Source organism: Daucus carota, chromosome 1 (genome assembly GCF_001625215.2).
Source record: "Daucus carota subsp. sativus chromosome 1, DH1 v3.0, whole genome shotgun sequence".
Classification (NCBI taxonomy): domain Eukaryota; kingdom Viridiplantae; phylum Streptophyta; class Magnoliopsida; order Apiales; family Apiaceae; genus Daucus; species Daucus carota.
In genome coordinates this window covers 44,509,219-44,522,560 of record NC_030381.2, presented here as the reverse complement: position 1 = coordinate 44,522,560, position 13,342 = coordinate 44,509,219, and the positions used below count along the sequence as shown (strand labels likewise).

Genomic DNA, 13,342 nt, shown 5'->3' with positions numbered 1-13,342 from the left:
TTACTTACCCACACCTTCACTTCCATGTACTAAAATGAATGAATTATTAAGATAAAAAAAAAAAGACAAAATAGTTTAGCTAGCTAGCATTTGAATGACAACCATAGTATAAATGTAAGCTATATTGTGTAGTCGTAATTATTATCCATTTGAGTCAATTCTGGAAAAAAAAAGTCCACAAAAATGGAGTTCGAAGAACAACCAGAAGATGCCGACCAAGCAACTCACGAGTTGCCGCATTCACATCCACCCCCGAGTTACGACTCAGTAACACTTAACAACAATAACAACGGCAACAACTCGGCTTATCAAGCCAGGGTGTCTCCTTTAATGCAACTCGACTCACCAGCTTCTGGACGAAAGCCTTGCAGGTACAGAGAATGCCTCAAAAACCACGCCGTCGGGCTCGGCGGCCACGCGGTGGACGGATGTTGCGAGTTCATGCCGGCCGGCGACGACGGAACCCTAGACGCCCTCAAATGCGCCGCCTGTAACTGCCACCGCAATTTCCACCGCAAGGAAATCAACCCGAATTTCCCGCTCTCTCCTCATCTCCCACAGCACCCGCATTTCGTGCCCTACTACAGGAGTCCTTCGGGGTATCTCCACGTGGCGACTCCGACGTCGCAGCGGCCGCTGGCGCTGCCGTCGAGCTCTGGCGGCGGAATGTCGTCGCAGGAGCAGGAGGAGAACATGACCAGCAGTGGCGGGCTGTTGAGGAAGAGGCACAGGACGAAGTTCACGCCGGAGCAGAAGGAGAAGATGATGAGCTTGGCGGAGAGGCTGGGGTGGCGGATTCAGAGGGAAGATGATGAGGCCGTCAAGTGTTTCTGCGAGGAGACTGGTGTGAGTAGGCATGTGCTTAAGGTCTGGATGCATAACAACAAGCACGTACACTCTTGGTAAGAAACCCTAATTCTTAGACCTAAGAATCTAATTCATAACATCATTTTTACTCACTATCTTGCTTTTGGAGCTGGATATACCGATTACCGAGTACTTAGATGTTTAGGCCTGAGAATATAACTGAATTCTTATGTTGTATTGTTGTACTTAGTTGAGAATTCTTGTGATCAACAACTCAACAGACTATTAGTGCAAATGTTCTAGGGCTGTGTTTCTGTTACAATGTACCTTTCCTTTCATTTTTAAACCTCAAGTGTTTGTACTTTCTAATGCTGTGTTTTCCGTGTTCCATTATCAGAGTTTACAGTGTGTGTTCACACTGTAATGTTGATTTGTTATTTCTCGATTGATGCAATTATTATCAACGACTAAATTCCAGGCTTGCCTTCAATCATGTAGATTAAACGGTGTGAGGTGTGAACGGTGATGGGTAAAATAGCAGTTCGGCTCTTATTTTCTTCAAAATGATTTATATAAAAAAAATTCGAAACTCATGCTCATGTGATATATCTGAAACCCAGTAATTTCGTTCATTTACATACTCCTATATCTCTATAATTTTAAATTCAGAATACTCAACCTCTTATTTTCGAGAAGATAAAATAAAACATGCAGGTAATTGCTAGAATAGATGGGTAAGATTTAAGAATAAGTAGTTGTGTTATCGGAGTGGAGAATTTTCTTGAAGAGCTAAAGATAAGTGTGATTATGTTCTGTCCTGTGTTTGAAGATGGAGAGGGGGTGGTGCGTCAGTGATATTAATTATTAAGAAGAGAGAGAATGGAGAGATGGAAGTGGCTCAATTAATCTCCTGCAAATTTCTGTTGTATTTTGTTCATCATCACCCTGTGCTGTGTCGTCATCTGGCATGTGAACCTCTGCCGTTACGCTCTTGTTTCATCTTTCCTCTCCTTGTAAACGTACGGTCCACAGGATTAGAAGGTCTTGTATATCATCATTAATAGTATTTTATACAGTAGCATCCAAAGTCATGGTTGTAAAATAGAATACGGGAATTTACGAGTATAATCGAGCCAAGTCGAGTGCGGACTTGAGCTTGATTAAAATGTTTGAGATTCGAATTTGGTTTGAGTTTGACTGAGCTTTTAATTTAAGCTCGAAACTCGACTTGTAAAAACTTGATATACTCGAGTTCGGCTCGAAAGTTTGAATGATTTCACAAATAATAACAAAAACTCGAAACATGATCGGTGCAGCTTGAGTTTGATTCGATTAAATACATAAAAAAATCTAAAATTAAATATTTATATAATAATATAAAAATAAATTTTATATTATAATAATATAGGTCGATTAGGCTCACGAGGTTCACAAACCGAGTAATATGAAACTCGAACTCGGATTGGTAAACTATTCGAATAATTCAAACTAGTTCGGCTTGATTATGTTCGAGCCGAATTCGAATATTATATGAGCCGAGGTCGAACAGCTCACGAACTATTTGCTCATTTACACCTCTTACTTATAACTAATCGATTAACCTATTGATTTCAGAGATCTTTTTTGATAGATAAGAAATTTTTTAATCAATTCAAAATCAGTAAAAGATATTTTAAAAATTAATTAAGAATTTTTCAATAAATTGGAGATTTTTGAAACATTGTCCAAAACTCATTGAAATGCTAAGCCTTGCAATTATTCAAATGCAAAATACAAGAATCGACATTTTTTTTTAAAACAAAGATGTTAATGTAATAATAAAAAATCATACGACATCTACACCAATGATCGAGTTGAACAAATAATAAATTACAATCGCTTGTTCACGTAAAGAGATAGTTAAACGATATTTGATGGAAATGTATATACAAATAAAAGTTTCCGTTTCATGCATTCTCTACTGGTGCCCTATTCATCATGCCATGATAGAGCTATCGATCAGTTTTGCGGTTCCATACAAACTTACATCACCAAATCAAGACCCCTCTTATAATTAAGAAGCGAAAAACAAAGCTCTCGTCAGGGAGAGAAAACAACCTGAAAATACAAATCACAAATCCAAATATAGGCAAACTGAAAACAAACGAAAATAAAAATAAAAATTAAATCTAGCAAACGAAACCACAAGAAGAACGATTAACTCTCGTATCCGATAAGCTCCGCTTGAATCGAATAAAAAAATAAACCGGAAGCTCCGATGATATGTAGATCAAAAAACAAAACAAATGAGATAAATCCTTTTTCAACGAAAAAAATTATTGAAATAAACAAATAAGATAAAACAAATAAAAGAGAGTGGGGCTTTCCGCCGGTGAAAACCGATGGAATCCCCTCCGATGATGGAGACACCTACTTGAAGAATAGTGGCAATATTAGGATTTGAGAGCCCCTCCGAGTGAGAGAATATTAGGTTTTGACTTATAAATTTGTTAATATAAGAAGGACATTATTTCTAAATAAAAGTTGGATGATTTCAGGACGGCGATATTACAATAATTAATCCTAAATAAAATCCGTCAAATGAGTCATTTCAGGACGAGAGATTAATCACAATCACTTATCGAAGTTTTTTTTTTTTTTTTCTTTGTCAGAAATCACTTATCGAATTTAAACATATATATTTCAAGATTATTCATTTATGGAATACATAACTTTCGAAATCCTTAAAAAGACCTATCCAAAGGGGTGGAGTATTAAATATAAAAAGTATAAACGCAAAAATGTCTGAGATGTTTTAAAGTTGTTGCCGGCATGTATTTGTAGTATTAGCTCTGCTTTGAGATTCTTCAGATGCTGCAATAGGAACATGTGGGCGCTCCAGCAGCAGCTGTAGCCTGTATACAAACATATGCCTTGAGAGGTGGGTACCAGAGCGCAGGATGAACAATGCTCTACCTTAAAAATTTTAAATTAATAGAAAAAGTTAAACAAAAAGAGTCAACTTAAAATAGTAACCATAATAATTACAATTTGAATTATTACACAAATTATTTTACAAAACTACTATATTGAATAGTGAGATTGTACCGCTGAACATGAACTGCAACTTTGAGGGTGTGCAAGACATATAATCATAGATAAGCGAGGAGAGCATTTCGAGAGCAAAAAGATCGAAGAATTTTTACAACAAGTGATTTAATTTTTACATAATTAATTATATTTTCACAATATTGACTCACAAGTTATAAGTAAAACAGAGTGGAAAGTGACGAAAGTCCATGTATTCAGGACCAAAACAGAGTAACCAAGCTTTCACGTTAGCATATCCGTGGGCTCTAAAAAAACTAGAAACAAGCCCAATGACATATATAGCCCATTTTTTTCTGCTTGAATCTGAGCATCGAACTATTTTTTGGATTTTATGACAGGAGTTATTTGAAAGGGTTAACTTTTATTATTACGAAAACGATATCAAATTTTCATATACATAAAATACATATGATTTTAGGAATCCTGACATCGATTTTAAATTTTGCTATCACCAGATTCCTCCGTTAACATATTTCACCTCCGCCGTAACATGCACTTGGTTCGGACGCCAACAATTTGCACACTATCATCCCACATTCGAGCAGTCTTTTTTGGTTGATGAGAAGCAACACTACTTGTTCCGGATCGAAGCGTTTTTACCCAATCGAACTTCTTCCTGCTGTCACTAATTTGTCGTCGTGTAATTTCTTTAGATAATATGGAAGTCTTAGGCACATATGTTTCTGCTTTAGAACTTTTAGGTTTAGCACATATTTTGCGAACATTTTTCTCAGTCTCTTCAATTTCAACTTTCGTCCCCCCTTCCACTTTGATGTTTATCTTTGCCTCAGACGGAGCTTTGTTTTGAGAAAATTCCCTATCTTCCCGCTCTTTCTGCTGCTGATAGAGCTGGATCAACCGGAGCGAAAGATTGCATATTTCACCCTTTATTTCTGCTGCCAATTCCTTTTCCACATCCATCTCAAGTTCGCGACGGATTCTTTGCTCCTCAGCAGACATAATAATAACCAGCTGATTGCAATTCCTGATAGGCTTGAAGAAATGTATATCAGCAAAAATGACAATAAAATTATGAAAACAGTAAATATAAAAAATAAATATATAAGAACCTAGACTACTAGCTAGCAAATTTCGGCTATTTATATGTGTGTGCCTGTGAATTGTCTATTCTTATGCTGATTTGTGGCATCTTTCATAAGCTGTACAAGGAGACACAGAACAGAATGTTAAAGGAGGGAATGACAGGTAATATGGTTATTTTAGTATGTTGTTTAAATTTAGGCGCCAAATGTGTGTGTGTAAAATTGGAATTAATGGTTGAAAATACAAGAATAAGAAATGGTTAAATTGAATTAAATAAAGTGCTTTACGTGGAAGGAATAATGGGGTATGGGGTGCCCTTAAAGCACAAACAAAATAGGAGAAGTGTTCTACTCACAAGCCCCTTGATGTCAACATGTGTGACAGTAATATTCACTTCTAATTAACGAATTATTTTCCTTTTCTAATTACAATTATAATTGCATGTATAAATGATAACAAAAAAAAGGCCCAAGTATAGGTGCCTTCTTTGGTCTCCCTGAAGATCCGTTTCGTATTTAGCAAACCAAAAAATAAAGGTTCGTTTTCTAAAAATATGGAGTTTACACGGTGTTCACAAACAATTTTCGGGAAGAAAAGAAAAGAAATGTCATTTTCTAATTGAACAATCAAGAACAAAGCAAGCCAGAAATTATGCAGGGGGTTATAGTCCTACAACAACATTCATAAATCATAATACACAACCATATCCCACGTTTATAAAATCAAAAATAAATCATTTTTTTGTTTCATTTCCGTGAGATTATAATAAATTCTCTCACAAGGTATTATAATCCCATAAAAATGGACTCAAACAAGGATTCATGACATTATAATCTTTTACAATTGAGATAAATTGTGTTATAATCCGGGAATAATAATATATGTTTTATGTGATGACAACTGTGATGCAAAGTGATACAGTGATGATACAAAGGCACATGCAAAGCTTAACAGCAAATTTAAGAGCACACACTATCTTCAACAATTACAAGTTACAACTACACATTGTGTTCATCATTTGAGCAGTTGTCTTGTGGTAAAAGATTGACTGCAATTTCTCTGATATCCTTAAACTTGAAATGCTTTTTGTCAAGAAACTTATCACTCCTTATCTCTAGTTGATTTAACTTTGTTGGCTGCGACTCTGGCTGTATAAGAGTTCCATTGGTTGGATGCACAGGGAGTGTTTCAGATTCAATATATAGGCCCTGTTTGTTTGGCAGAATCAGAAGTTACTTCTGGCTTCTGCTTCTCTTGACCCGTTTGTGTAAAGAAGTAGAAGCACTTTTAAAAAGCTGAGAATGCTAGCTTCTCTCTCACAGTTTCTGCTTCTATCCAAACACTTTATTAACTTATTTACTTCTCACTTCTGCTCCACTTCTCTATTTTAAGCAAGAAATCACTTCTTTTAAGCTTGCCCAAACGGCCCCATAGTTTCCCCTTTCAGATTTAAGAGAATTCTATTAAAGATTATATTACAACCTTTTCCTCCTGTTGCACTACACGCTGAGAAGCTTGAGATGGGATGAGCCGTTATGAGGGCTCTTCGATCACAACACCTGGCAAACCATTCCTTAACTGAGGTGCTACTATTTTTCTTCCCCTGTATCCAAGACTTTGAAGCAAGTTTTTGTTCAATTAGAAGGATCATAACTAAGTAGTGAATAGCATGCACATATTAAGATGACACAACAGCATTACATAAAATTCATAAATTAAATCCTCCACCAAACAAATTATTCTGACTCTTTAATAAGACCGGAAACAACAATGCTAACGATACAGCCAAGAAAAATAAGCACATGCAAATCCCAACAAAAATATATATATATCAAACAAGGCTAGTGTTTTCATCATCTGGAAGATTGATTGCAATTTCTTTGGCATTCTTGAACTTAAAATGCTTTTCCTAAACACATGCTCTATCAAACAAGGGTCCTCTCAGTTCTTGCAGAAACCCTTAAGATTCATCTTAATCCAGGCTAAAGTGGACCCCTTTAGGTTCGACAGCTTTCTTATTAGGCCGACATGCAACCTTTTCCTCTCCTGATTGGACTAGCATTAACCACAGAAGCTTGAGATCCGATGATCTCTGACGAGAGCTCTCTGATCGCATGTAAACGCTTCTTTATGTAAGAAGCTTCCTCCATTTTCAAGCCCACATGCTCGCCCCTGAAAATTGAAACATGTCAATATACATACTTCAAATTGTTGTACCCTTCGACTGACTATATAATCCATCTTCTTTCTGTTTTAAAAGCAATTATTCGGCACTTTTGAGTCTTGTGACACTTTTCTAGATAACAATTTAAGCACAAGACCTTATTAAGAGGGAGGGGCGGACGTTGATCCTCTGCTAGTAGACTATTCCCAACTGCTAGGTAAATTTTATCTATTTGAACGCAAATTTTTTTTTTTAGTCTTCTATAATTATTCAGTCCTACAGCAGAATAGAAGTACCTTGTGCAGACAACATGAGGAAGATTCCTAGTTGATGGTCCAACAAAATTGTCGTAGCTACTCATGTCCTTAAGATCCAGACAGTGAGCAGATTTGTCTGGAATCCTCTGAACTTCGAGAAATGATATCAGATCATTGTAGCGGCCCTCTGAAGAACTGTCCATTTCTTCGGAGGTCTCTAAACTGGTTGGCAAATGATCAAGCAAAACTCTGTTTGTACCAGACATAGATTCACCATCAACCAATTCTGTTTTTTCGTGTTTCCATACCACCTCTGCACCCTCATTGGGTGGCTGCCAGACCATAAAAGCAAAAGGACATCATTGAAAGGTCATAATTTGTAAATTCCTTACAACAGCCATGTATATTTGATGAAGAATGATATGAGTACTCCGTAAAAATGTATGTGAAAGTGTCATACAATTTTACATAAGCAAGTCTCAGCAACGTTTTCTTTTCTACATTAAGAAAGTTATAATATTTTACCTTCACGAGAGCATCTGGAATTCTAGAACACCCGCCTTTCGGGACTGCAGGCTGGCATGAAACGGTCATGGCATATTGATCATCCAGACTTATAGTATTCACAAGCATCAATCCCTGCACTTCTATTTGGAAAAACTTTAGTATAGATGTGTCTAATTCTATCAGCTTCTTCGAGTAACTGTGTTTCTTCCAGTCTGGAATATTACTGCACTTGCACACGACATCCACACCACGGTTCACCTGGTCCTTGAACTGATGTATCTCTTCTTTTGGACGATTGAAAAGTATGCCCAGCTTCTCAGCTTCATTGAATATAGGTTCTACTGATTCAAGTGTCTTCCTGAGGCTTCCTAAATTGGATTCGAAGTTTTGGGTCCGTTCTGCAACTGCCACCACGACATTGAGTAATTCACTGATGCCCGCTCCCAGAGCTGCGAAGATAATGAAAATCATTTATGTGAATGAATCTATGAATAATTAGACTCATTACGTTAAAGTTTAACAATAAACTTTTGCAATTTACTCAATACATATCTGCAAGATTTGTTAAAGAAGTAGATTCGCTTTCTAATCTAAAACATAGGACCTGCCGAAGTACAAATTTAATTCACAAAAACAATTGTAGATCAAGATAGATTACTGTCTCCTAACAAATGATATTAAGCTCATCTAAATAAAGCAGTGCATCACTATGATCGCCAACTGCTGACAGTACTTAACTTGATATTATCGTATCTAAATATTGATTTCATTAATATTGTAAGGACACTTGGTGATCAACCCCATGAGCATCTTTACTAAAAGTTGTTTTATTTAGACATATCTTACTTGAAATTTCAGGATCTTGAAGGCTTTCCGGAGCTGAAATGAGCTCAAGTGGCTGCACATGAAACCCGAGCACGCTATCCGTAAGACTCGTGACAGTTACCCAACTCGAAAACTCATCTGAAGAATCAGTTTCAATCTCATCATCATCATGGATCCTTTCAAATTCATCCGAAGGACCCTGGAGAATCTCCTTTACGCGAATTTCAGGTTCATACTTGATGTTCAAATACCTCAACACGAAATCGAATTTATCATTTATTTCTTGAATTCCCACTCCATTTCTCAACGTATTCACAGCCACGCACCCTTGCACTCCTATATTGAAAAACTTCTCTATACACTCATCCAACTCCGCTAGCTTCTTCGAGTACTTGTACGTCTTCCAGTATGGAATTTGAGTGCACTTTTCTACGAGACTAACACCTTGATTTAACTGTTTGATGAAGTGCTCCGTGTTTTCTTCAGAACGATTCAGAACTATGTTGAGCTTCTGAATTTGTTGTAGTGTGAGTAGAGCTGATCCAAGCGTGTTTTCGAGAGTTTCGAAATTGCCTCTGAAGTCCCCTCTTCGTTTTTGAACGGTGACTACAAGTCTGAGTGCTTCACTGATGGCCGTCCCGATGGCTGGGTCGAGGAGCCAAGCCATTTAAGTGGATGAATATTTATCGATTTCAACTAGGAAGCTGAATGAGGTGAGTGTGAAAGAGGGTGCAACCTGCAAGTTATTTTCGGAAGGCTAAAGAGGAGGGCCTGTTTTATACACACACCCCCTCAGACCCTCTGGACAACGTATACGATGAGATTTTTATCTAGGCTCTTATCATTTACACGACATTATTTTAAATGCCAGATACTTTTAAAAAAAAATGCCAGATAAAAAATAATGATTTGATATTATTTTTTATTATTAATCTGTCGTTTCATCATTCGGAGTATTTTCAACTGTGTTTGTTTAAATAATATGAAATATTTATGTGAAATTTCTTACCAGTTATAATTGTTACATTTAGAAATAATATGTTATTATTATTTGAATTATTATATATAAATATAATTATTCTAGTAAGATATTGTGTTATTAGTACTTTAAATTGTTATAAATAAAATATGTGACCAAGTGTTTTGTTTGCGAAATAATTTGAAACTATTTTTAGTTAAAAACTCTGTAATTAATTGGATATGCTCTGATCTCTCGATGCATGAGCCAGAAATAATACCTATGTAAACTTTTCATACAAATAGTTGGAGGCTTGGAGCATCCGAGGGAGAAGTAAAAACACTATTTGAGCAAGTGTTGTGTTGTCTTCGTGCAGCCGTCCGCAAGTCCGTGTACATGCAAATTTTTCATTTTTTTAAAAAACGCGTACAGGAAGTGACTAGTGACTGAAATCTACAGGTTTGGCTTCGATATTTTTTTATATTTTAACAAAACACGTATAGAGAATAACGGTTTAAACGAAGTTTGATCATTATCAGAAATTTGTAATTGAGTCATTTAATATAAAATATTTTTAACTACATCATTAATTTTTAAAAAATTTCATTTGTGTCACTGACTGTTACACTTCGTCAAAAAATTGAACGGAAAGCTTATTAAGCTTGATGACTTAGCTTGAATAAATCTATCATGACATTTATAGTCGCTTGAAATAACGATTTGATTACTCAACTAACTTGAAACTTGCAACTTGATCTTCAAACTAATAAAACTTTCAGTCAAGTCACTGAACATAACATCTGTTAAAAACTGAAAAGAAACCGGACGAAGAGCTCTTACAACGTCAATTGCTCTACTACAACACCTCTTTACAACAATGTACACACATTATCATCAATGATTTCACTCACAAAAACTTCATCCTTTGTTAATCTACTATCATTTTATATATTTTTTGGTCATTGTGAAAAAATTCATCAAAAATTTAATGATTTTTTCGAAAATGGCCTTAAGATATATAAAACGACAAGATATAAACAAAGAGTAAGTTTTTATGGGTGAAACCGTCGATTTTATGTGTGCATTTGTTTCATTTATTAATAAGTTTTGAAATTTTTAAGAGAAAAAAAAGGTGTTGTATGAGATCTCTTCGTTCGTTTTTCCAATTTTTCACGAATATTATGATCAGTGACCTATATGAAAATTTCTTGAGTTTGATGACCCGATTGCAAGTTTGTAGTCAGTTGAGTCATCAAACTGCCGCTTTATTGTACATGTCACGATGGATGCATTCAAGTCAAGTTACCAAGCTTAATCAGTTTTCCGTTAAATTTTTAACAGAGTGTAACATAGATAGTGACCCGAATGAAAATTTTTAAGAGTATAATAATGTGATTGAATATATTTTTTTTGAGTTGGATAACCCAATTACAAGTTTTCGATCAATTAAATGACCAAAATGTCGTTTAAACCTTGGAAGTAACTGGTGAAAAAAATCTAGTTGTTGTCTTTAGCATCACAATTTCAAGTACTAATATCTAAAATATAATATCCGAGAAATATGATCACAGATATTATTATATAAACATTACATTATGTACACTTATACTTTTTTTTTAAAAAAAAAACGCTACATGATATAGCGTTTATCTCTTTTTTTTACCCAAGCCTATAATTAAAATTGTTAGGTCCTATAAACTCACTATATAATATGATATAGTGATCACAATCTGTAACACAGTAAGACAATATGAGTAATTGGAATCAATAAACTCTTATATTCACAAAGCTTTTATGGTTACAAAAACTCTCTCAGTGATTTATATTGTATCACTAAGAGCTGCTAGGGTTCTTAACAATGTACTCGATAACTCAACTCCTATAGAGTAACCCTAATCTGTGTTTATATAGACACAGTTACAAAATCAATCTCTGATTTGATATCCTATAAATCAGCTAATAAATCTATCAATCAAAGATTGCTCCAGTTTTCTGTTCAGTTTCCATAGTCAGCAAATCACTCCTCAGCTTCTATCCTTCCTTGAAGTATATCCGCTTCTGAGCTCTTTCCACGTGTAAACTCTGTCGAGTCTTGACTATGTAAACTCTGATCAGACTTTATTAAACTCTGTCAGACTTTACTAAACTCTGATCAGCTTCTAGTTTAAACTCTGATGATTCCTGTTCTAAAACAAACCTTAAGAACATTAGTAATCATCAATTATATCTAACAATCTCCCCCAACTTGTGCATAAATAAATTATGTGCAAGTTAACAGATAATTGATGATGTCAAAACATTTAAGTCAAATGCAACAGAGTTTAACTATATAACAGAAAACTTTTAAAACTTACAGATACTTTACTCCTTAGCTGCATAGACACCATTTGCTGTCTTTAGATACTCTCTGAGGAGTTCTTTCTCAGCTTCTTCAAGCACTGCAATCATTTGTCTCTTGATCTCTCTCAGCTCTGGATCTGAAACTCCAGTTTGATAAATTGCAGCTCTGAGATCATAGATCTTGTTCTTCTTCAAGTCCCTATCCAGCCTGATATTGTAAGCTTTATCAGACTCTTCATTAAATGCAAGAGTTCTGATTCCACCTATTGTTTCAATCTTTGCTGAATTTTTCTTCATCTCCACCAGCTGTCCTTTATGATTGAGGTATTTAGGAATGAAGGGTCCAGCATTTTTGTTTCCTGTAATCCCCATCTTTCTTCTGATTTGATCTTTTAGCAGGTTGGAGATGTGTTGTCCTGACTTGTTCTTCACTTGAAATATGTATGATACATATCTCAATTCCTCCCAGTGTTTAGCATATAGATCTGCTTCAAGGACTCTAAACACTGTTCCATCAGACATGAAGTAGATAAGGATATTATCTCCTCTGTCATTCTTTACCAACTGGACTGAATCAAGTTTGTCCATTTTGTCTTGCAATACTCCAATCTTGGGAGCACAGAGAGATGAGGGGTCATCTGGTCTTGATCCTATACTCTGATCAAACTTTTCATATTTGGATCCCAGCCCTCCTTTATCTCTTCCTGCCTTTTGATGAGAAAATGGTTTAATTGAGCCTTTTTCAAAACTTGTTTCAGTCATCAGAGTAGGCTTTGCAAATCCAGCCAGTGGAGTAGTTGTTGGTTTGAACACAGCTTGAGCTTTGTCAGAGACTGTGTCTTTCTTTGCTTCCTTATTGACTTGAGCTGTGTCAGAGGTCAATCTTTCTTTTTGAGGTTCTGCAACATGAGCTTTGTCAGAGATTGCAGCTTCTGTTTTCTTTTCCTTCACAACTTGATCCTTGTCAGAGGTTGTAGACTTCTTCTTTTCCCAGCCTTTCTCCAGATTTTCATCTACTTTGCTTTTACCCTTGGAGGTGTATTCATCTTCAGAGTATACCTTTTTGACTGGTAAACTCTGATCAGCAACAGTAGCTTCCTTGATCTGTATTCCTTTTTCTTTTGGCTTGGTAGTTGACTTTGCAGGCTTTTGGATCTTTCCAGAGTTTATGGCTTCAATATGTTCCTTTTTCAGCTCAGCTTCCTCTGCAGCAATCAACTCCAAATCCAAATTTGCTTCTGGATTTTCTTGTTCAAAAACCAATCTAGCAAGCTCTTCATCAGTCATGGGCTTGTCTGATCCAGTCACTGGTCTTTGCTTAGATCCAGATGTGATGTTGTGAGTTGGACC

The 13,342-nt window shown here is 35.8% G+C and overlaps 1 protein-coding gene and 1 pseudogene across 1 annotated transcript; one reads left to right on the top strand and one right to left on the bottom strand.

Moving 5' to 3' along the window:
- LOC108194330 (zinc-finger homeodomain protein 2-like) lies at positions 1-1,176 on the top strand (annotated as a pseudogene).
- Positions 1,177-6,638: 5,462 nt separating this feature from the next.
- LOC108200003 (uncharacterized) lies at positions 6,639-9,490 on the bottom strand. The gene is made up of 4 exons (XM_017368058.2): positions 8,716-9,490; positions 7,888-8,318; positions 7,402-7,694; positions 6,639-7,113 (listed from the first exon to the last, which is right to left on the bottom strand). Exons 1-4 carry the CDS (start codon positions 9,359-9,361, stop codon positions 6,960-6,962), a joined length of 1,524 nt encoding a protein of 507 aa, XP_017223547.2. The 5' UTR covers positions 9,362-9,490; the 3' UTR covers positions 6,639-6,959.
- Between the last annotated feature and the right edge of the window lie 3,852 nt (positions 9,491-13,342).

Coding starts and splice junctions, on each gene's coding strand:
- LOC108200003 (XM_017368058.2), bottom strand. CDS start 9,361: ATGGCTTGGCTCCTCGACCCAGCCATCGGGACGGCCATCAGTGAAGCA. Junction 8,319..8,715: donor TCAAGATCCTGAAATTTCAA/GTAAGATATGTC, acceptor TTATCTTCGCAG/CTCTGGGAGCGGGCATCAGT. Junction 7,695..7,887: donor TTCCAGATGCTCTCGTGAAG/GTAAAATATTAT, acceptor ATGGTCTGGCAG/CCACCCAATGAGGGTGCAGA.